Source organism: Leptopilina boulardi, unplaced genomic scaffold (assembly GCF_019393585.1).
Source record: "Leptopilina boulardi isolate dan_hultmark-lab unplaced genomic scaffold, ZJU_Lbou_2.1 LbouV2_179, whole genome shotgun sequence".
Lineage (NCBI taxonomy): Eukaryota > Metazoa > Arthropoda > Insecta > Hymenoptera > Figitidae > Leptopilina > Leptopilina boulardi.
The window spans coordinates 984,200-1,009,280 of NW_026137728.1; the positions used below are offsets into that span (position 1 = coordinate 984,200).

Below are 25,081 nucleotides of genomic sequence, written 5' to 3' on the forward strand. Positions count from 1 at the left end.
AAATTCTTACAATATTGTAAGTTCTCTAATAAAATGTAAAGATATTGAAAAAAAAATGATACGATGATATTCGTGCAATCTCGTATCTTTACGTGTGTGAGTGTGTGTGTGTGTGTGTGTATTTCTCCAAAGACTCGCTGGATTCATTATTGCGTTTCGAGCGCTCGTCAAGAAGAGTTTATTTATCGTATACCTTTGGAAGATATATACATATATACATTATTAAAAAAAAAGAGTATTCGAAACATATTGTTCATAGATCTAAAGTGTTATTTTTTATTAAATTTTCGAAGATAATTATGTCGAGTATAGAAGACGGTGAACTGAAAGGAGGACATCCTCCAGCAGGTTAGTTTTATATTGGAAAAATAATAATTTTTTTTTTTTTAAACTTTACTGTATATATGTATAAACTACGTAGTAGAGGTGCTACGTGATTAGGGGGAGACAAAAGCGGCTCAAGGTCGTTGAGGATATCTGTATTTATTATATAGCTGAGTTTTTTTTTTTTCGCGATTTCACAGTGAAAGCCGGGGGCATGAGGATAATTCAACATAAGCTACCGAGGGAGGAACGCGAGGTCAAACCGGCTAAGGAAGCCGAGGAAAGCAAGCCATCGACTAGGTGAGAATATGTAAATTTTTTGTTTTTTGTTTTTCTTGTTTACTCTGTATACTTACAATAATCTTTTTCTTGATAATGTTGATGTGGCAAAAATTGTTTGTAAACATTTATCGGTTTATTGTCTATATATATATATATATATAAGAATGAGTAATTACATATTTTATCAATTTCTCAAGATTTCAGAATTATATTAAATTATAAATATCATTTTGTAACATTTGCTTTTGCTTTATATATATATTTTGCAAAGTTTTTCATTCTCAAAGAAGGTTAAAACGGTTTTAACCGGTTTCTGTCACTTCCTGTCTTTCTTTATACCTGATTGGCTTATATAGTTTTTAAGGATGAACTTTTTTTTTCGCTATTTTATGTTATCTACTTGGAATAATTGTAAAAATAAATTGTTTCTTGTATTTATTTGCAAATAATATTTATTTCTTTTTTAGTTATTAATTTTTAGTTATTTTTTTAGTTCGAAACTAGAAATCTTTTTTATTTCAGTTTTATTCAACAATATGTAATTTAAACAAAAATTTTAATTTTAAAATTTATTTTTACGCTTATCTTTTTCTACAAATACTTCTTGTATTTATTTGAAAAATTAATTCTTCTTTGCTTTATAGTTCCTATTGTCTTTTTTTTTTATTATTAATTCAACAATAGTGGTAAAAGCACTGTTATTCAAATTTTTTTTTATCTCTCTTGTTTCGAAAAAATTTATTTATTTATTATTATTTTACCATTTTTTAAGTTTATTTATTGAAGAAGTTACTTTAATATTAACATTATTATTATTATTATTATTATCGTTTTAATTATTTTTTATTATTGTTGTTATTAGCACTAAAGGGAATTTTTTCTTTTCTTGCAAATTTCTAAGTTCATATTTTGAGGTTAAATAAATATTCACAAATTTCATCCAAAAAACAAAATGTTGATTTTTTTTTTGTTACTATTTTTTAATTAATTTTGTAACTTAAAATTTTCCTGATATACAATTCAGAGAAAATATTTTGAAAATATTCTTTTCTTAATTAATTTTTTTTCTAATTTTGAAAAGATTTAAAAAATTATTTGCATAATTATTGCTGAAAATATGTGATTAAATTATCACAAAAAAAATTTTTTTTTTATTTAAACATCGAGAACTTGAATATTATAGAAATTTTTTTATTTTTATTTTACTACATTTTATTTACAGAGTTTTATCTGATGTGGATTTAAAGAAACAATTATCTCCATTCATCGTACGCAAACGTTGTGTTAAGCAGAGTGTAATTGCAAAATCACGTTGGTAATAATTGATATTTTTTTTTTTTTTATTTTTATTTTATAGTTTGAATTTTGAAAAATGTGTATTGTGACTATTTTTTTTTTTTTTTTTTTAATAATTAGAATATTCATAAATATTAAATTACTGAAAATAGTTTTCTGTTTACTATATGACTATCTTTTATTTATTTTTCTTCTATTTGTATTTAATTGAATTTTCTGAAATGGAAACAAAGTTTTCTTTCCTCTGATAATAAATCAGAACCTTCGGTTATCGTAATTGAATATTTATTAATTTAATTTGCTTTTGTGCGATTGCATCATCTCATCTTTCTCGTATTTTAATTGCGATATTTGTAAAAAAAATTTTAATTTACAACAAAAAATAAACAATTTAAATTAAAGAGCAGCAGAAAAAAAAATTCACGAAAAGAAGTTGAAATTTTACTCTGTTTTATGTGTGATTAAATTAATCATTTAATTCTATTTCAAAAGCTGATTGTATTATTATTATTATTATTATTATTTTTTATCCCGCAAATGTTTCGTAATATTTTCGTTTTGGTGTGTGTTTTGTGAGATTTAGCAAATCGGAAAATAAAAATTTGTATGATTTATGAATTTTGTGAAAATATAAATTTTTATTTACAGTCCACCGAAGCAACTGTTGATCAGTGGCGTATTGGCAAAAGGAAATGCAGATTTTCCACCGGAAGCTGTGCAGAAATTTCACGAGAAACCCATGCCAACTCACGAACCACCTCGTCATATTCATAATTCCAGGCCCGTTATTATTCAACAGCCAAGGAAATAGATCTTGTAAAATTCTATCAACAAGATTGGATTGAATGAAGTTGATGATTAAAAAAAAAAAGTGCAAAGTCATAAAAAAATAAAAAACAAATATATATATTTAAAAAACAAAAATACAACTGTAGGTTACATATCCACATTTAAAATGTTTACGACCTACAAATTTTTTTCATGCAATTAGAAATTAATTTTTTTTTTTTTTTTTTTATGACTTTGCCTAAATTTCAAATTTTACTGAAGAAAAAAAAATAAATGAAAGATTGTGCTAGTTTCTATATAAGTTCTAAGAGAACCCAAAAAAAAATTGAAAAGTTTATTACTGTTGCTAAAAAAAAAAGAGGGTTTATATTTTATCAAATGTATGTAGTGTTCATCGCAAAAAAAATGTAAAAAAAATGATGTAATCGATTTCAAAAGTTCTAAACTATTTTTTATTACTCAGAGCTAGATTATATATATATACGCCGTTTTTTTCCAATGTTTATTACAATTTTTTAGTTTAAACATATATATAGTAGTATATTTAACATTCAAACTGTGAATATAAATGTTTTTGGGGGACCATTGTGATGCATTTAAAAAAGAAAACCTAAAAACAGCATTCCAATGTTTAATTGCTTCTTATATTAATTCAACACTCGGTGCAAATTTTGCATTTGTGTCTTGGATATATAGTTTATAAAAAAAAAAAAAATAAAAACTGCTCACTTTTTCGTTATCGAGGTTACATCATAAAAAGAGTATCATTTGAATTAAGATTATTTTAGCATGTCTTTGTACTCTAAAAAAAAAAAAAAAATAAATGAACTTAGAGAAAAAGTTTTATAAATTTTGAAACTATTTTTAATTTTTTCATTTTATACTCTCATAAATATGAATATTTTTACAATTAATTTATTTTATTTACATAGAATTTTCAATATAATTCTTAATGTAAATTTTTAAATAAATTTTTGAATTTAGAATTTAAAAAGTGTTTACAACATATTACAAATGTCCTACTTCTTTACAGGGATCTATAAATTAATATTTTTTGAGAATCGCGAGGATTTTGGAATATTTTGCGATACTTTAATGATATCAATATAAAGAAGATAATAATTTATAATCATAATTTACAAGTATGGATTTAATATACAGAATTTTATAATTAAGAAATTATATTTTTATGAAACTCCAAAAACCCTCAAGTAAATCGAATGAATTTGAAAAAAAATTCCATTTTATATTTTCAACATTCAAATTCGTAATAACTGGCACTGAGTATAATAGCCCCATTATAATCGGTAAAAAAAAATATTAATTTAAAAACAAATACGAAAGTAAAAAATAAAAATAGTTTAAAGCACAAATTCTATATTTTGTGTCACGTAAATTATTAACGTCTATGTACAGAAATTTATTTACATTGATTGTTAGCGTTAATTAATCTTAAAAACAATTTTGCCGCATTTACAATCAATTCGTACTAAAAAAAAAAAAAAAATAATAAAAAAAAAACTTAACCACAGATTCATTTTCAGTTCGTACAAAATTCTTACAAAACACGTATATTATTATTTCTAAAAAAAAAACATCTGAGTATATAAACATTTATAAATAACTTAAGATAATAAGTTAGTAAATACAATATATTTTTTTTTTTATCAGAGAAAAAAAAGAAATACCAATTTTTGAAACTTCTTTCTCTGATGATGAACAATATTTTTTTCAACATTTTTTGTCTGTACATAAATGATTTTGGTAATTTATTTTTAAAAAAATCATATTTTAACTTCAATTAAAACTGAAGCAATTGATTTCGATTGATGAATTTTTCTCTCTTTTTTTTTAATCGACTGAAAAATCGATTCTAACAGAAAATATGTTATTTCATTCGAAAACTATATTTTATATTACTTTAATAATATAGAGTGTTAGAAAAATATTTAAAAAAAAAAAAAATAATTAAATATTCATTTAGCATCTTAGAAAAGAAATCAGTATTGTAAAATTGTTAACAACTTGAGAAATGAAAATCGACTCAATGTCATTGCATTGGAATTATTATTTGTTCTTCAAATTTTTGTCAATTTCTTCTTTAAACATTTTGCATTAAGAATCAGCAACTCACTGACAAATAAGAATTTCCTTTCATAAGTAAAGCGTAAAATTCGAAAAATGCTAAATGATTATTTAAAAAAAAACAATGATCATCGATATTTAAAAAGAAAAAATATTTTTAACAGTGGAATGTTTTTTTTTCACTTCTATGAGTATTTTTCCTCAGATTTAAAAAGGTAAACAATAAAATTTAAATTGCGCGTCAATTTTGAAATATAAAAAAAAAAATTGTTAGTTCTTTTTTTTAATTCTAAAAATTAAAAATACAAAAAAATTTCTAGATCCTTAATTTTTTTTAGATAAAATAAAGTTTTTTTTTCTTATCTAATTAATATTTACGATTTAAAAATAAACTATCATAATATATGTACATGTTAAACATTATTTTATCTTGAAAAATCAGGATTCAAATATTTATTCTTAAAAAAAAAAAATAGAAAAAAAAGAATTACCAATAAAAATTGCTAAAATTGAAAATTAAAAAGAAAATTTTCTTTCAGTGACATCCACAACTTTTGACGACCATATTTTTGTATTTTTTAAGAATAACATTACTCTCGTCGAGAAAATAGAGAACGGAAATTGCCGAGAGTTTTGTTGGTGCACAACATGGTTTTGGCACTTTACCAGGATTTACAAGATGCACAAGTGTTTGAACTATGGCATGATTTGTTGCATTCATGTGTGCATTTAAAGGAAAATTACATTCCCCACTGCAATAGTAAGCGTCATATCCATCGGGTGCGATAATCCAATCCTGAAATAACAAAAATAAATTTAAATACGTCTACAATTTTGTTTTTAAAATAATCTGTACGACACTTTTTTTTTGTTTCTTTTCATCAAAAATTTAATAAAAAAAATAAGAAATGTACCTAATAAATTTTTGATATTTTTAATTGCTTCCTTATTGAGGGAGTATTTCTATACTTTATATCAAGTGATTTTATCTAAAATTTTATTCATTAATTTTTAACATTTAGATTTTTTTCTGCAATTAATATTTTACTTAACTAATTTAATTATTTACTTTATTTATTATTTCAGTAGTAATTTATTTAATTCATAATTTTATTTGTACCTAATTAATTTAATTTTAACATTTTTTTTTATTTATTATTAATTTAAAATAATAAAAATTGAATTAAATATAAATTTTCTTTTTCGAATATTGTCGTTGGTAATTAAATTTTTTTTTTTTTTAGTAAAATGGTAAATTTTTCATTTAAAGACAAATTTCCAATAAAAATGTGATTTTTGGAAAAAAATTAGAAAAAAATTTCACAAACTGATTTAATTAATTAATTTAATTGAATAAATATTTCGAAAAATTTGTATCGTTTCTCACCTGCCATTGGAGATCACGAAAACTCACGTAAAGGGTTTGTATTTTACATGTTCTTGAATTGTACTGAGTCGCTGCATCTGTAAGAAAAACAGCAAATTTTTTTTTTTTTTTGAAACTGATTTTTTTATTACCAATTAAAAATTTCTTGTTAAAAAATAATTTATAGAGAAATTACACAAAAAAAAAAAATATTTCTTTACAAATTTTTTAAAATTAAAAACAACAAATTTTGCAGTTTTTTTGATAAATTTTTACTTTTATTTATATATAAATAATTTAATTTTTTAATTAATGAAGTAATTATTATGAAAGTAATTTTTGTGAAGAAAAAATTCACATACAGAAAATTTATTTTTTCTATTAATTTATTTCCATTTCTGAATTTTATTTATAATATGATTTTCTATGTTATTTTAATTTATTTCTATGAATAAATTTAATGACTTATAATGAAATGAAAAATTTTTTTTTATTCTTTTATCAATGAATTAATTAGCACAATAATTATTATTATTAATAAAAAATATATACTATATGGGTCAGAATTTCTCAAACGGATCACCTAAAATTCAGAAATTTTTTTTTTAATCAAAAATCATTTCTTTTGACTTCTTACATGGTAAAAATAAGTCCCTGAAATTTTTAGGTCAAAAAAAATTTTTTGTTAAAGTTATAAACAATTGAAATTTTTTGCAGTCTTATTTTAAAAAAATTTTTTCTCGAGTTCCTGTTCACCAATTAAAAAAAAAAAAGAATTTTCCTCGTCTTAAAATGTAGTTTCTAAATATAATTTTTATTTTGAAAAAATTTCATATTATTTATTTTTATTTTTTTTATTATTTATTATTATTATTTTTATATTATTTATTTATAAAATGTTATTAAAAAATAGTGTTCTTGACGTTCTTGACAGAAAATTAAATTTTTTTTTTTGAATTCCTCACACAATTTTGTGTAAGAAATCGTTGAGAAAAAAAATGAGACTAAAAAAAAAATTTCTGAATTTTAGGTGATCCATTTGAGAAATTCTGACCCATATATAATATTTGAAATAAATAAATATTAATAAAATTCAACAATTTTAAATTTACCTATATAGGGATTACTACGATACTCCAAACTCGATGAATCGCTTTTCTTTTTCCTCCTGGCGTCTCGTTTTTGTCTGAATTTTTTTTCTCTAACTCCCGAACTTTTGAAAAAACCAACCATAAACGGTTGTTTATCAGCATCACCTCGAAATCCAACAATTCCAATCTCCTCTGGTTTCATCTCGTGCACTAAAAAGAAAAATTAAAATTTCAAATTAAAAATTCTATTTAACGGAAATTCGGCTAAATAATATAGTTTTTTTGCGTTAAAAATATAAATTCACTTAAACGAAAATTTAAATAAAAATTTCTGTCAAATATAAATCCAAGTACAATAAAAATTCTATTTTATGAAATTTTTTTGAAAATAAATTTTCGGCTGAAATATATTTTTTTCAATTTTTTTTCATTAACAAATTATAAAAAAAAAAACACATTTTCTTAATAAAAACATTTTACTATTTTCCGTTTCAAAAAATATTTTTTTTCTTCTAATCGTTAATAATAAATTTTATAGTGGACTTTACCACCAAAATATAAATAAATGAAAATTCGAATTAAATAAAAATTCTGCTCAAGAAAAATTCGTATGAAAAAAAATTTTCGTATGAGTAAAACAGAAAATTCTTTTATTTTTATGAAAATTTTTGTAAAAATAAAATAGTTTATAAATTAATTAGAAAATATCACAGAAAAATTTTTTCGAACTAATGATTTTTACTTTTGGACAATGAAAAAATTATTGACAGAAAAAAATATAGGTATATATATATCTGAATAAAATTTATAATTTCTTACAGTAGACTACATTAAGGGAAAAGCGAAACTATATTTATATTAATATATATGTATACTTATTCGAAAGATTAAAAAGCTGGAAGTGAAATCTAATATAAGATGAAAATTAATTGCAAATGTATAATTTAAAATAAAAGAACATTATATAGAATGGGTGTTTATTGGAGTGGCCTGTACCCTGTCGCGTGCGATTATTTATAGCCAACCTTCATGAATATTTACTATTTAAGAATCTCAACGCCTCGAGTAGATACACGATATTTATCAAGCCGTTCACTTTATTCATATATAGATATATTAAATATAAATACATATACAATAAATATGCATTATATATATACACTTCCATGCCAATATCCAGCACACGATTCATACTTTAAAATCTAGGCCTCTAATTATAACAACTTTTGTAGCAATAACACATGTACAAGTTATATAAAGATTCGAAGACCATATACCCAATATAAGTTATTATTAACCGTAATAGCCGTGTATATTTCTAAATGATATTATTTTCAATTAATTTGTTCATTATATATTGTCATAAATAACAAAAAGGTGATAAAAAATTTTTTAAACAGAAAAATTTGAATTTTCAGTATAGATTTTTTCGTTAAATTCGTAAGTTCATTGAATTTACATATATATAATTAAACGAATTTTTATTAAAGAGAATTTAAAAATTTAATAAAAGAGAATTTTTATTCAGTAAACATTTTTTTTATATTTGCCTCAAAAATTTGTTCATTAAAATTTTTATTGCGGTTTTCATTTGATCGAAGGAGAGAATTTTTAGTGAATTTTATTTATTAGGACAAATTTTTATTTATTAAATTTTTTTTTTGATATATTTTAGCATAAAATTTTATTCATTGAAATTTTTATTCACAATTTTTTATTTGATCGAATGAAATAATTTTGTGATTTTCTATTTTAGTTAAATACTTAAATTTTCAGTGAATATCATTTATTTAGGAAAAATTTTAATTTAGTCAAATTTTATAAAATAAATTCTCATTGATTTATATTAAATTTTATTAAACCAAAATTATATTTAATCGAATTTCTATTTAAACGGAATTTTTATATTAGGCTGAATTTTTAATAACAAATATATAATTTTAATAATTTTGATTTTCTTTATCTAATATAGTATATTTTATTAAGCTTTTTTTGGCTCAATGAAATAGGAAGAAAAATGAAAATTCATCGAAATAAAAATTTAGTTGAATTGGAAATTCGGTTAAATAAAAATTTATAAATAGAAATTTTATTGATTTAAAAATTATATTTAATGAAAATTAAGTAAAATATAATGTCGTTTGAATAAAATAAAAATTTTCAGTTACATAGTAATTCTGGCAAAAAAATTCGTTGTAACAACAAATAAATCAATGTATAAATAATAATAATAATAATAATAATAATAATAATAAAAATAAAATAGTTTATAAAAATACAATGAATACTAAAATAATAATAATAACAATAATAATAAAAAATTTAATTTAAATAGTAAAATTAAATTTTAATTATATTATATTATAACAAGCAAATAAAAAACAGAGCTCTTTGTATTTTTTAATTCAATTTTATCGCAGAATTTCTGTCGACCCAGTACCTAGAAAACATTTTTATTATTATTAATTATTTTATTATTATTAATTATAGATCACAATTATTATAAATTAAAATTATGAAATAATTATTTATTCAATATTAATTTCAATAATACTTTATTATTATTATTATTATTATTATTATTAATTAAAAAATTGAAAATGAAAATAAATGAATGAAATAAAAAATATATAATAATAATAATAATAATAATAATAATAATAATTATAAATAAGATTTAAAAAAATGATTTTTTCCTTCTGTTTGAATTGTGACAGTTTTTTTTCAACCTTACTTTTTTTTTGTTTTGGGAAAAAAAGACAATTTGCATTGTTCATTTTGTAATTTTGGTTGCGCGTTAACTATATAGAGTCCTATGCAAATAATTTCTTGGACAACAAGTCGATTTCGAGAAAGCTAGTAAATTGCCTTAGAGGAATGCGCATTTACCAAGATTGCAGACACCTGCTTATGCACTTTGCCCGCGACGAGAGTACTTGCAAACTTGCATGGAAGTATTACATATATATTATATTGTATATGTATATATATATATATATATATACAATATAGTTGCGAGTTTCTTAGCTCGCGAGATCCAATATAATAATAGCTTTACAAATTTCAAAATTTATTTCTCATTTAAAAAAAATAATTTTATAATAACGCTCATACAAAGTCAAATAATAATTTTAAAAAAAAGGGGGGGGGGAAATAGAGACTCGAAATTACGAAATTTGCTAATAATCTATATGAATTATTGACAGAATAATGAAAAAAATTGGAATAAATTTGTATTTTCCATTAAAATGTGAATAAGAGGAATTTTGTCAAAAATGAAATTATTTTTTTTTTTAAATGAAAGCTCAAAATTTCAAATTTTTGTTTTGTTCTTTTTCTTTTTTCTTTTTTTTTGAGATAAAAGTTCAAGGATAAACAGATCTCCGAAGGTGTAGTCTAGCCGTGAGTTTCGCAATAATCTGAGAGTCAAGGACGTGCAACAGGTAATGTTTTATATTTATTAAAGTTGCTCGTTCCGGTTTGGACCGGAATTGCGCTTACGTTTTATCAATTAAATACAAAAGATAATCATTTATTCTTCTAGATTCCACATAATAGCCTTGAGAATGAAGCATATTTCCGAATGAATTAAAAAAAAAAAAAAATTAATATCTTCACGGGATGTGAAGAAAAAAAACCGGAAAATTGTACGACTGAGAATTTCATATAATTATTTTATTTATATATACTAAATATTTCACTTCAAAAATGTAAAATTGATCGCGTACAGAAAAAAAAAATTAGATGGAGTAAAATTTTAAAAACAATATAGAAACTAAATTTATTTAATTTTATAGAAGCAACAAAAATTAATTGCTTAAAATTTAGATGTATTTAACTATTTGAAAAAAAAAAATTTTTTATGGAAAATTTTCTAATTTGAATTTTTATTTGACAGAATTTTCTCATAAAATTAATAAATTTTATTTTATTGAAAATTTTACCTATACGAATATTTATTTTAATGAATTTTTATGTGACAGAAATTTTAGCAAAAATTTCTATTTAACTGAATTTTCATAACACGGAAATTTTTTCTTGAAAAATTTACCCAAATTTTTATTTAACTGAATTTTCATGTCACGGAAATTTTTTCTCGACAAATTTTTTTTTAACCGAATTTTTATTTAACTAAATTTTCATGTCACATAAAATTTTTCTCGACAAATTTTGAATTAACTGAATTTTTATTTAAAAAAATTTCTATTTGTCCAAATTTTTATTTAAATGAATCAATTTTTCAGAATATGAATTAAAAATTTTATTATATTTTATTATATTATTATTAATTAATTTTAATGAAAATTTGTTCTAATAAAAATTATACATAAAAAATAAAATTAAAATTAACTTTTTTTAAGGGCATACAATTTCTTTTTTGGAGAACCTGAAATCACATATTTTAACTATGAAAAATAAAAAAATTAATTTCTAACTATTTTACAAATAGGTTTTTTATATTTTTCAAAATTTTCATTTTTTGAAAAAATATTAATTTTTTAAAATCTATGCACTTGATTGTTTAAAATCATGAAAAACCCTATATAAAAAAAATCGGCAATGAAAAATAAAACAAATTATGAGAGAAGTTCAAATTTTTAATTTTCGAGAATTTTTAGTTTTATTTGAAAAAAAAAATTTAATGACAAATTAATTATTTTTTAATTTTTCATAATTATATTGTAATTTTAAATACTCAAGCAGAAAAAAAAATTGACAACCCTAAACAAAATTAATTTCGGTAGATTGGAACACGGAAGAAAAGATTACCTGGAGCAGCGAATAAAGTTTCACTAAAATAGCAAAATTTCTATTTCAATTAAATCTTTCCATATTTTAGTAAAATTTTTCTCTGTTCCAGATGAAATTTTTTTTTTTTCCAAAAATTATTTTAAAAACTGAATTTTTTACCGTTTTTAAAAAAAATTTATGATTTTATTTTTTTTTTTCCTTTTTTTATACTTTTTCTCTTTGACTTTTACATATACGAAATAGAATTTCCCTACTTTTCCACGTTTTAAAAAGCGTAGCGCAAAATTATCTAATTAATAATAATATTTTTAATATAATTAATATCTAATTAATTTAAAATCAGATTCTAGTAAAAAAAAGAAAAAAAATTTTTTTTTAAATGAAATTCTCTGTCCAACGAAAATTTTCTGCCTAATTCTCGATTTTTCCGGTTATATAGATATCGTCATCAAAATTTTTCGCTTCTCGGTATGAAAAAAAAAAAATAATAATCCATCATTCCCAAATACAAAAATTCTATCTGGTCTATATTGTAGCGTGAAATTATAATAATTATTATATATAATAATAAAATGCTTGGTCTGTCCTTCTGTCCTAACTTGAAGTTGGCCTTTTCTGATTTCACGTGTTTTTTTGAATAGTAATCTTATGACGTGTCAAATTTTGACAATTCTTTTTCTCATTTTTGCCAAAGTTGTATAATTGTGTTTCCAAATTTTTGAATAAGTTTCTTTAAAATTCCGAATTCGAAGATTCAATTCACGAAGCTGAAGTACACAACGTTTACCAACGAAATTTTTTTTAAAGTTGTATATTGATTCAAAAATTGTATACAAATACAAAAAATTTATGATGAGAAAAAAGATGCGCCAAGAAATTTCGTACAAGATAGTAATTTGAAAAAAATTTATTTTTAAAAATTTATTTTTAAGGTACCAGGGGCCAACGAATACCTATTATAAAAACACAGGCCTCGAATCAACTTAAAGACATAAAAAGTCGTTTTAGTCGATTTATATTCCAAAAAAAAGTGGATTTGTTTTTTATTTTAACAAAAATATTTTACAGATTTTTAAATAAAAAATTTTTTTTTTAATAATAATCCTTTTCGAAGGGTTAAAGTTGAAATTTTTAGAAATAATTAAATTTCAACAGATATTGTTAATTTTCAAACAATTATTAAATTTTACAGAACTAAAAATAATTTATCAAACAATTTTTGGAAAACATTTTTTAAATTTAATTGAATTTTCAAAGATTTAAAATTGAGATTTTTGAAATTAATTGAAACTTTAAGTGCTTTGTAATTAAAATTTTAGATGATTTCACTAAAAATTTATTAGAAAATGCGGACAAAATACAATAATTTGAAAATCATTTTTAATTGAAAAATGGTTTCAGATAGTTGAATTTCCAAAGAATATTATTAAAATAGTTAAAAATAATTGAATTTTCTTAGAGTTATAATTGAAATTATTAAATTTCAAAAAAAAAAAATTTTCGATGGAAAATTTTAGAATTAAGTTTTAGATGCTTTTAAATTCAAATTATTGAAAATTCAATTAATTTTGAATTCAAATTTTTGAGAATAATGAAATTTTATTTGATTTTAAATTTGGAAAATAATTGAATTTCAGTTCATTTTGAATTGAAAATTTTGAGAAATAATTGAATTTTAATTGAAATTTTGGATAATAATTTAATTGAATTTCATTTTTGATTGAAAATTTGGATAATTAATTTTGAATAGAAATTTTAGAAAATAATTGAATTTTATTTCATTTTAAATTGAAAATTTTTGATAATTATTGTATTTTTAATTGATTTTGAATTAAAATTTCGGGTAATAATTGAATTTTAGTTTATTTTGAATTGAAATTTTTAAAAAATAATTCAATTTTATTGTGATATTTTATTTTTAAATTATAAACAATTGTTAAATTTCATAAAAATTTTAATTGAAAAATAATTTTGTTATATTTGAATTTGAGATGTATTTCATTAAAATTATTAAAAATAATTAATTTAGTGAAGAATCATTTTAGTTCAAAATTTGTTAAATAATTGAATTGAAGAAGATCTGAAGAAGATCTGCATTTTATACTAAAAAAATGTATTTTATTTACATTTTTTTTTCAAATGGAAAAAAAATGTCGCATTTTATTAAAATAAGTCGATAAATTCGTATTTTTGAAAAAAGTCGTATAATCCGAGGCCTGTAAACATATAATTTTCATTATTATCATTTAATATGTAATAATATTCTAATAAATTAAATTATTATTGATAATATTAATCTTTAATTTCTTTATAACACAGAATTAAATACTCAATTTGGCGCGCTCGCGCGCGTTTAATTTTGCTAGTTAATAATAATATTTTTAATATAATATCTAATTAATTTAAAATCAGATTCTAGTAAAAAAATTTTTTAAAATGAAATTCTCTGTCCAACGAAAATTTTCTACCTAATTCTCGATTTTTCCGGTTATATAGACATCGTCATAAAAATTTTTCGCATCTATGTATGAAAAAAAAAATAATTATAATCCATCATTCCTAAATACAAAAATTCTATTGTAGAATTCTATTCTATTCTCTATATTGTAGCGTGAAATTATAATAATATTAATAATAATGGAAAACAAAGAAGAAAAAATGAATATTAGTCAGAAAAAAGAATCTATAGTGTCAAATAAATACTTTTGAGTTGGGAGGACCTTCGATAAGGTCTGTATAATATGTCGAAGGCAAAAGGCATCTTTATAACCATCATCATCTTTGTGAGAGTGAAGTAAATAACTGGATATATACGAAGAGAGAATATATATATATATATATGTGTCGCAATAGAAAGACGCGCCTCTTCTCGAGAGGTACTTTACATATATATATGTATACACATATATATATATACAATTCTCTCGATGTTAAAATAAAAGTCGATGATCATATATATTGGTGAGCTACCAATACAATATCAGGATGTATATAAAGGTGTAGCACCGATCTTGTGTTTTATATTGAATGATTAAAGGTAAACCGGTTGTCCAGTGGGACCCGGGGGAGAGTTACGCGAATGCTCGAAAGAGAGACCATGAGACAGAAAGAGAGAGAGAAAAAGGAGATAAAAGAGAGAGAACGATATCCATATTGTGAGAAGTTCGCGGTGAGGGACGTAAGAAACAAAATGATCTAGGCGCGGCAAACAACAAACTATACGCCTCATATATATATATAATACTATTCTGACCCTCTCTTTTTATTATTCACACTCTCCTTGGTTTTTGCCATATGAACAAGCTTATTATCCGCAAGGATCAACGAAAAATTGGGTCACGAGATCCTTTCTTCAAAAATCGGGATATAATATTGAATCCTGCGAAGACTAATATCAAAATTACAGCCTCACAAAACATCTATTCTCTTCTCTAGAAGATTTCCATCAAATGTCTCATCTTTAATCTCTTCTTCAAAAATCAAATATATTATTCATCGCTGAAGAATAGTTTCAACTTGAGAGAATTCATTTGAAAAACCGGACGGGAATTTCGCTGGAACTTTTTTTTTTTTTTCAAATGTATATATAATTGTAACTTGAGATGTTTTTGGATTTCACTTGAATTGAAATATTCTTCTTTCTCATATCTGTTTAACAAAAAGAATAAAAAGTTGTGTTAGTATATAAGAAAAAAAAAAGAACAAAATCTGTATAATATATATGTTAAAAAGTATCGATAATAATAGAAAATATTTAAGAAAAAGATCTTTTTCTTTTTGGAGAAAAATTCGAAATAACATTTTTTTTTCTTTTTTTTTTTGAAATTTATTCTTTGGGGACAAGTAAAATTTAATTTTTATCGAAGATTTTTGCGAATGCTATTTAGCAAAATTTTAACGTTTTCACTCAGAATATAATATTTTATAAAAAAAAAATATATACAAATTTTTATTTAATTCGATTTTAGTCGTCGACGCTTAAAAATTTATTTTTTGCAGAAATGATTTTGAAAATATGAAGATAACGAAAAAATATTTATTGAATTTTATGTATTTATTGTAAAATTCGAATTTAAATTATAAGAGATGTTGAAAATTATCACTTTTTCAGCTAATAATATAAATTATTTTTGAAAATAGAAAAAAAATGTTATTTTTACAAAATTGAACAATTTTATTATTAAAAATAGAAATAGTGAAATAAATAACTATTTATTTGTTTTAGATCAAAAAAAAAATTTTGCTTTTAAACAAATAAATGATTATTTGTTTCAAATAAAAATTATTATTTTGAAACAAATAAACGATTATTTGTGTCGATAAAAATTTTTTATTTTTTAGAAAAATAAAGAATTATTTTGTGTCAAATAGAAATTTTTATTTTGTAACAAATAAAAAATTATTCACAGCAAATATAAAATTTTATTTTTGAAACAAAAACTAAGAAAAAATTTTTTGAGAATAATTAATATTTTCTCTCTTAATGAGATTAGAATAAAATTTGAAATTATCTCAATTTTTTTTCCAAAATAATATTTAATAAATTTTGATTTAGTAAAAGTAAAAAAAAAATTACAAATAAAGAAATAAAGAAATATTTATCTCAATTAGCTAAATAAATATTATTAAAAATTTACTTCAAACAAAATTTGAAATAAATAAAAATTTTATTTACACCAAATAAATATTTATTCTCTGTATTTATTATATATATATGTATATAGTATATGTAAAACCCTCTAGGGGAAAAATATTGAATATAATTATTATTACAATTTAATGGCAAATAATAATATGTTTCGTTGACAAGCAGTAAATAATGTTCCATCACATCATATAAGAAATTGTGACATTTGGAATGTCATGTTTTGAGTGATACACCTGTTGAAGAATATCAATTTTAAAAAGCTCGAAGGCGCAACGGCAACAGGTGTATCCGGCTTATCTAACGGATCAGAAGGTTTCCTCTTCCTCATCACGGACCTCATCTGGGATTCAGTGGCAGAATTGGATTCGGGGGTCGAACTTATCTTACGATCTTGGAACTCTTTTTATTCTTATTTTTCTTCATTTTTTTTTTTTTTTTTTTTTTTTTTATTCTCATTCTTATACACACACGCCCACCCTCCCTCATGTAGTAAGTCAAGGAAGACAAGAAGACGCTATTTATCTTTCTATCTCACCAAAGTTTTTTTCATATGTTTTTAAATATACCGTATTTATATTTGTTTCACGCTTTTTAAAAATTTCTTTTTTTCTATTAATTTGTTTATATAATTATTTTGAAATTTGACTTTGCGAATAAAAAAAAAATGATATTTTTTTTCTAAAATAAAAAATTTCGTTATTCAATAATAATATTATATGAAAAAAAAAATTTTTTTTTTAAATAAACAAATTACTGAAAGTGATGGTTTCTTTATCATTTGGGTGTAAAAACGAAAGAGAAGTGAGAGCAGAGAGAACAGCAACGAGAAAGCTATTTATTTTTTTCGATACTTATTTATAATATAATCTAATATTTTACATTATATTTCAATTTAATTACATATAAAATAAAATTGGAAATTTTTTAATTTTTATTTAAAAATTTAATTTAAAAAGCAAAAATTTTAGAAAAATTTTTTGCATTTTTGAAAGTAGATTTTATCTCATATTAAAGATTTTTAAATGTTAATTTTTAAAAAATAAAAAAAAAACTATATATTTTGAAAATTTTTTAAAAATAAGTAATGGTAAAAAAAAATTGAAAATAAAAATTTCAATTCATTGTTTTAAAAATACTTTTTAGTTAAATAGAGATTAGTATATTAGTATTATATGCGAAAATAGAGATTTTGAAGCATTCGCAGTGTACGTGCTTACAAAATCCAACAAACGTAAGTCAACTAAACTGATCCAACCAGTTACAGAGGCTAAATTTAGGATAAATATATATACATATCGATCTAGACTTGAGAAAATTTCAACAAGAAAGCACACGTTTATTCCACGTCAATTACATTATATATTTTTCTTTTCCGAAAAAAAAATTTTCCTTTTATTTCTCTGTTTTATTATCTCAAAGAAAGTAAACTAAGTATAAAATAATTCATCTTTTCCTTTTTTAGGCGGGAAATTTTATATTTTTACCAAAAAGTTTTTCTATGAATTAAAAAAAAGAAAAAAAAGAGATAAAAATATATTCAACGAGAGAACTTTCGCTTTCAATAAAGTTGATTCTTCTCTTTCGCTTTTTGTCCCAGTGACCGATAAGTTAATACTTTCCAGTCAAGCCGGATTTTCGATATTTACAATTTAAATATTTAATTAATTAATTAATTTATTTTTAGAATTTAAAAAAAAAAATTTTTTTTTTTTTTATTAAATTTTGCTCACTTGATCGATCAGAAGGATGGACGGACAGATAGAGACCCTGATTTCCTTCTCGATTGTTGACCCAATGTTGAAGAGGTGCACTCACATTTAGTGAAATCCAACCATTTTTCACTGTTGTATTTACTGAATCAACATATTGTAATTCTCGTTGACTGAAAATATAATAGAAAAACAAAATTAAAAACTGATTTTTTTTTGTAAAACAAAAATTATAATAATTATTATAATTATAATTATTATAACTTGTAATAAATACATTAGAGACGTAAATAAAATTCCTTTGCAGTATATATATATTATAAAACTATAAATATTTCCGGAAATAATGATGACACTTGATGAGCTGAGAAAAATGTTACAAGATATTCAAAATATTCCAGAATTTTTACATTTCAAATTGTTTAACAAAATATTGTCATTTTTATATTTATTTTTTTCGAATTTCAAAATTATTTTCATGTTCAGTAAAATATATAAAAAAAAATAAATATAAAAAATATAAACATAAAAAATATATTTATAAAAAAATAAAAATATAAAATATATTTAAATATATATATAAAATATATTCCGAAAATTCAGAAACATTGAATTGAGAAACAAAAATTTTCCCGAATTTATAACAATATTAATAAAATACATATTTATGTAAATTTTTAATAATTATGATAATAAATCGCAATTATTTATCATTAATTTGTTAAAAATTTATGGTCCACTATATGGACAGCAGGAATTGTGTAAACAAATTAGGTTGTCTAACAACTGCTAGGAAAAAAAAATCCTTAATTTTCCCTGACCTAAATTACACTAAAAAATTTTTATTTCAAATAAAATTTATTTTGATACAATTAAATCATTTATCTGTCTATTATCCACTAATTTCATATGTATTTAAACCAAATAAATAATGAACTTGGTAAAAAATAAAATATTTAAGTGAAATAAATAAACTAATTGAGGGGACGAATAAATATTCTCAACATTTAATTTAAAAGAATTTTTACGGCGTCAAATCTTAAATTATCAAATTTTTATTTAGTAAAATTATATAAAGCAGATTTTCTAGTACATCAAATTTCAAATTAATACAATTTCAATTTAACGGAATTTATGTTAAGAAAAATTGCATAAAGAACAATTTTTTTTTAACAGAATTGTTATTTTAGTAAATTTCGATTTATCAAAATATTTACTTAACAGAATTGTCATTGAATAAATCCACAATTAACAGAATTTCTATATTTAACAAAATTCTTAATTATCAAAGTTTTTATTAAAGGAAATTTCAATTTGAACTAATTCTTATTTAACAGAATTCTCATTTAAGAAAAATTCTACTTAGTTCTCTTTTTTTTTTATCAATTTTTATAGACATAAATTTCGTTAAATTGAAATTATATTAATTTAAAATTTTTTTAAATTATTAGAAAAAATGCTTTATAAGAGTTCTGCTAAATAGAAATTTTTTTAAATCGAATTTTAGTTAAATGTAAATTGAAAATTTTGCATAATATAAAATCAACTTTATACAATTTTGCTAAATAGAAATTCGATAATTTAAGATTTGACGCTGTAAAAATTTTTATAAGTTAAATGTGGGTATTAGCAATTAAATAATAAAAATTATTCGTATTAATGAATAATTTACTTTATTTGAAGTTGAACCGATAAAATAAAATTGTATCAAATAATTTTTATTTATATTTAAAAAACCAAATATTTCACTGCAAAAAAATTAATTAATTGTTATCCAAGTTTAAAAAATCATTTATTAGATTCAATAAATATAGTAGTAAATAATTATTTACTTAATGAATATAAGATATATCACATGCTTAATATAATTGAGTGTGAAGACCAACTTTTTAATTTGCATTTGCTTTGGGAAAAAAGTAAAAAAATTTTTGAAACTAATAGTTATTTTAATTTATTTATAAAAAATTCTAGAAAATTAAAAAAAATTCTCTAACTTTTCCTTGACTGTTAGACACCTTGCAAATAAATAATAAGAAAAAATAAATCAAAAAAAGAAGGAAAAATAAAAAAAAAAAATTTTTTCAAATAAAAATAGGAACAACGCTCAATTGGAATAATTGTATGTGTATGTGTGATTTATTTGCAATTGTATAAAATCCTTCAGGTGAGTACATATATGAGAAAGCTGAGCAACACACATAATGAGAAACTGGAGTCGCCAGCTTGTCTCGAGAGATTGAGGAAGAAGTGGAGACGAAGAGTGAAGGTATATTTATATATATATAGTGGTCAAAGATATATTAGACGAGAGAAAAAGAAGAAGAAAAAAAAGATGTCAAAGAAGAAAGAGTGCGTCACGCATTTAGAGAGAAAGAGACAAATAATATAATTTTCATGTGTAAAAATTCTAGAGGTCAATTGCAAACGGAGACATTGTTAAACTTCTCTTCTTATCGTTTCAGTGTTGGTTAATTTACTTCAATTTGCGAAATAATATTTCCGGCCCGCTAACATACAAATCCGCTTCATCTTTTTGACACGCAATTTTAATTTTCACATATTCAATATTAACAGATTATATACCTCAACATTTTTTTTTACTCTAGAAAAATAATTTTTTTAAATTATCCCTAATTGGAAAAAAGAAATAATTCGATTCGAATAGAAAAATTATTTATTTAAAAATCTATTAAAATTATAAATTATAAATTTTAAAATAAAAAATATAAATTTTCCCCTTCAATAAAAATTCGACGAACTAATATTATAAAATAATGCAGTTGATATAATTCGACTAAATGGAAATATAATGTTTCACTTGTTATTTCAAAGATTAAAAAATTTTCAACCTTATTGAGAAAAACAATGTTAAAAGGAAATTTAAAAAAGTTGAAAGAATTTTTTAGATGACTTGAAAACGATATTGTGTGTGTGTGTGTTTTTCGTTAAATTCCAGTAAATACGCGTGTCTAACGAGTTTGAAGGTCCATTAAGGAAGAGAACTGAGAGAAGATAGAAAAAGAGAGAGAGATAAGGATGAGACAATGAGAAAGAGAAGAGTCGGGTAGGGTGGTCCTTTTGGTGAAGCTTAACCGAAACCCCTCAAGTTTATATCGTATATAGCTAAAGGAACAGGTAGAACAAATACCTGAGATTTTTTTTCAGGAACTTAAGCACCGCCAAATTAAGGACAAGATGACGATGTCAAAACTTTAAGGATGGAACTAATTTCCGAGAATGAGACAAAAAATTATTATTATTATTATTTATATAGAATAATAACAACAACAATAATAATAATTATATTGAGAATAAATATTTCGAGACCTTAAATAATTAAATTATTATTTTTTTTAACTGTTAAAAATCTCGAAATATTTATTATAAAATTTAAAAAAACACTTGAAAAAATTGAATAAATTAATAATAATAATAATAATTATTATTATTGTTATATTATTAATTTATTCTAATTTTTTATTAATAATAATCAATATTATTGTTTATCATTATTATTAATCATTTTTGATTCATTCAACAAGAATGCAAAAATTTGTCACATTTTTTTTTTCCTTTTTTTTTTAAATGGAATTTCTGATTTTAATCTCAAATCGCAAAAGATTTAGACAAGAAAATAAATTTTTTTTTTAATAGAGTTGTAGTTGGATCGTTATAATAAATTCTTGCAATTCTCGGTAAAATTGATTCTCGGAAAATTAGAACGAAAAGTTTCTGGTGGGTAATATTTGTACGAAAGGAGACAGAATCTCTTTTGCATTTCAAAGTAAATCTCTTTCTCTCTTTTTTTTCACTTTGCAGACAAAATTGTTGCATTCCTTTTAAAATTATAAAATAAAAATTTCTATTTAAATGTCTTTTTAACTTAAAAAAAAGTATTAAATTTTTATTAAAAAATTAATTGAAGAAACTATTTTTTTTTATAAAAAATGGTAGAAATTATACTTTTTATAGACGATTTTGATAAATTTAATTTTTTTACTGAAAAATTATTATTTTTAGAAACTAATCTGGAAATTTTTATTATTGAAATATAAATTTTATTTTTTAGACAATTTTGATAAATTAATATTTTTACTTTTGAAAAACTATTTTTTTAACTTAATTGAAAAAAGCTATTTTTAGAAATTATAGAAATTTTAATTGAACTGTTTTATCTTTTATAGACAATTTTGATTGAAAAAAAATTTTTTTTTTTTTTTGAGAATGAAAATTTTTTTTGTACCCTTTCTTGGTGCGAAAAACACGATAGGCTGTAATTGTAAATGATCCTCGACTTCGACGATGTTTCATCGTTGTTATATTGCGATAGAGTCTAAGTTCTGCGCCAATTATCTGCTCTTCCGGTGGCACTTCCGACACGTCAAACCAAAGCCTCTTTCCTCTCTCGTGCCTCACTCCAGCAACATGATGATCTGCAATTTATTAATATTTTTTTAAATAATCCACAATTACCATTTTTTTCTCTCCCTAATAACAAAATAAAATCTCCCCCTCAATAAAAATTGATTAAATCGAAAATTATGCTAAATAAAAAAAAACAAATTTTTACTTAATTTATTTTCAAACAAAAATTTTAAAAAATATCACAGATAAATTTTTTCCTAAATAAAATGTTGGCTACCAAATTTTCATTTAGCGAAAAATTAATTATTGTACATTTCTGAAAAAAATAAATATTTTGTTTAAAAAAAAAGAGACGATTTAAAAAATACAAATAAAATGTTTCGAAAAAAATTACAAGGGGGCTTAAAAAAAAAGAAAAAAATATATAAAAAGAAGGAATGGTGAAGATAACTCGCGTGCCTAAAGTTGGCACGTATTGATTTATATAATGCGGATCGGTTCGAGGCATAAACTAGGGGCTAAATGGAGCGCGATCGATTCGCAGCACGAAATCGGACCTTTTCTTTTAACTTTCATCGCCGACAGGATTTCTCTTCTTTTTCTAAACAGCTTTTTGGATCCTTGTCTTCATTCTTCGAGAGAGTGAGTGAATCTCCTTCTCTCTCTCTCTCTCTCTCTTTCTTTTTCGTGTTCCATTGGTGCACGTCGTCGTCGTCGTTCACTATATGGACCACTTGCTTCTCAGGGAGGCTAAGTAATGCCTAATGTTCGAGGTTGGATAAGGGCATAAAAATTAGTTTTGTTTCTCTCGGACGGTCGCATTCCAAAGGCACCTGATTGCCGCGAGCGAACGAGCTCTCTCGGTCCCCACTCGGGGTGGTCCGAATAGCTTGGGACCATCCCGGAGCGCTCGCAGCAAGACGGTTTTGTTTTTTGGTTCCTTAAACTCCCCCAACCTCTGTGTGTGTATATATATATATAATTCTCAAACTCTTCTTTTCTCGTTGTCTTTTCTCATCTTCTTCTTCTTCGTCTTCTTCTTTATCTTCTTCTTTTGCTGCTTCTTCTCAATTATGTGAGTTCACATATACATTTGTCCACAGCTTCAAAGTCCCAAACAAGCGCGTGCCAAACTCTTCGCAAAGGAAAAATAGATAAAGTTTGCGAGAACCAGATGCCATAGTGTTGAAGAGAAATCAAGAGTCATCGTCCAATTCGTCAATTCCTTCAAATTTATTTCCATTAGTGTGTGAATTTTATTTATTTTTTTTTCGAAATGTATTTATTATTTAGTGTTTAAATTTATTTTTGATGACAAAAATTCGCAAATTTGAAAAAAATAATTTTTTTTTTAAGTTAGGGGACCAAAAAAATATCGATTTTAGAAAAATATAAATTAAATAAAAATGACTGAAAATTTATTGAGGAGCAAATTTTCAAAAGTCGATACATTTTTTTTTTTTTTTTTTATTCGAAATGTCTTTTATTATTTAAACAGTGTTTATAATAAATGTATTTTTTGATGGAAAAATTTATAATTTTTTTTTGCTAGAAATTTAATTTATTTTAATTTCTTGAAATAACAAAATATGGATTTATCAATTTTTGAAAATTTATATCTTCATATTATTTAAATATAGAAATGGAAAAAAATAAGTAGAAATTTATAGCGAAAAAATTTTTAATATAACAATTCAGACAAATGGAAATTTGATTAAACATAAAATTGGATCTTATATAGAAATTGTAATTAATAAAAATTTTTTTTTGCACAGAAATTCCATCAAAAGAAAATATTGCAAATAAATAATTTTTGTTTTTAAATTTAGGAAACGAAAAATATGTATACGATATTAAAAAATAGAAATTAAATAGAAATTTTACTGGACAAAAATTCATTATTTAAATAGAAATTTACAGTAAAATTTCAGCTAAGAAATTTTTTAATTTTTAATAACAATTCAGACATTTCTGTTAAATAGGGAAAAAAATTAAATCGAAATTTTTTATTTAACTAAATAAAAAAAATTAAGTTAAAAAAAAATTTCGATTAAATAAAAAATTCGATTTAATAGAAATTCCATTAAATGAAAATCCTACAAGAGTTGTGTTCAATGAAAATTGGTTTAAATCGGCCAAATAGAAAATTTTCATTAAAACCGATAAAATATAATAAAAAAAAATAATTTTTATTATTTTTTTTCATATTTCCAATTATTTGTTTTATTTTTCAAATATTCCAAAATTAAGCATCACATCAATCAAAATGAAATATTTTTATTAGTGTTATTCTAAATCAAATATGTATATATATAGTGATTGAGTAAAGAATAAACAGCATTCGAGATTTTAGTTCTAGATTTGGAAGGACCAA

At 22.1% G+C, this 25,081-nt stretch overlaps 2 protein-coding genes across 4 annotated transcripts in view; one reads left to right on the forward strand and one right to left on the reverse strand.

Moving 5' to 3' along the window:
- Positions 1–3,552, forward strand: LOC127277736 (death-associated protein 1). Of its 2 annotated transcripts, XM_051299057.1 has the most exons (4): positions 132–348; positions 525–624; positions 1,829–1,921; positions 2,551–3,552. In XM_051299057.1, exons 1-4 carry the CDS (start codon positions 300–302, stop codon positions 2,711–2,713), a joined length of 405 nt encoding a protein of 134 aa, XP_051155014.1. In that variant the 5' UTR covers positions 132–299; the 3' UTR covers positions 2,714–3,552. The 2 variants fall into 2 exon arrangements, with proteins under 2 accessions (XP_051155015.1, XP_051155014.1); XM_051299058.1 differs by lacking the exon at positions 1,829–1,921 and having other exon boundaries at positions 1–348.
- LOC127277735 (protein 60A-like) overlaps positions 3,395–25,081 on the reverse strand; it is a 27,687-nt gene continuing 6,000 nt past the window's right edge. For both annotated transcript variants that reach the window (XM_051299056.1, XM_051299055.1), the window contains 5 exons: positions 22,586–22,775; positions 18,364–18,515; positions 7,255–7,443; positions 6,164–6,240; positions 3,395–5,572 (listed from right to left, as the gene is read on the reverse strand). In XM_051299056.1, the coding sequence (XP_051155013.1) occupies positions 5,312–5,572; positions 6,164–6,240; positions 7,255–7,443; positions 18,364–18,515; positions 22,586–22,775 (869 nt within the window). In that variant the 3' untranslated portion in view covers positions 3,395–5,311. The remainder of the gene's footprint in view (positions 5,573–6,163; positions 6,241–7,254; positions 7,444–18,363; positions 18,516–22,585; positions 22,776–25,081) is intronic.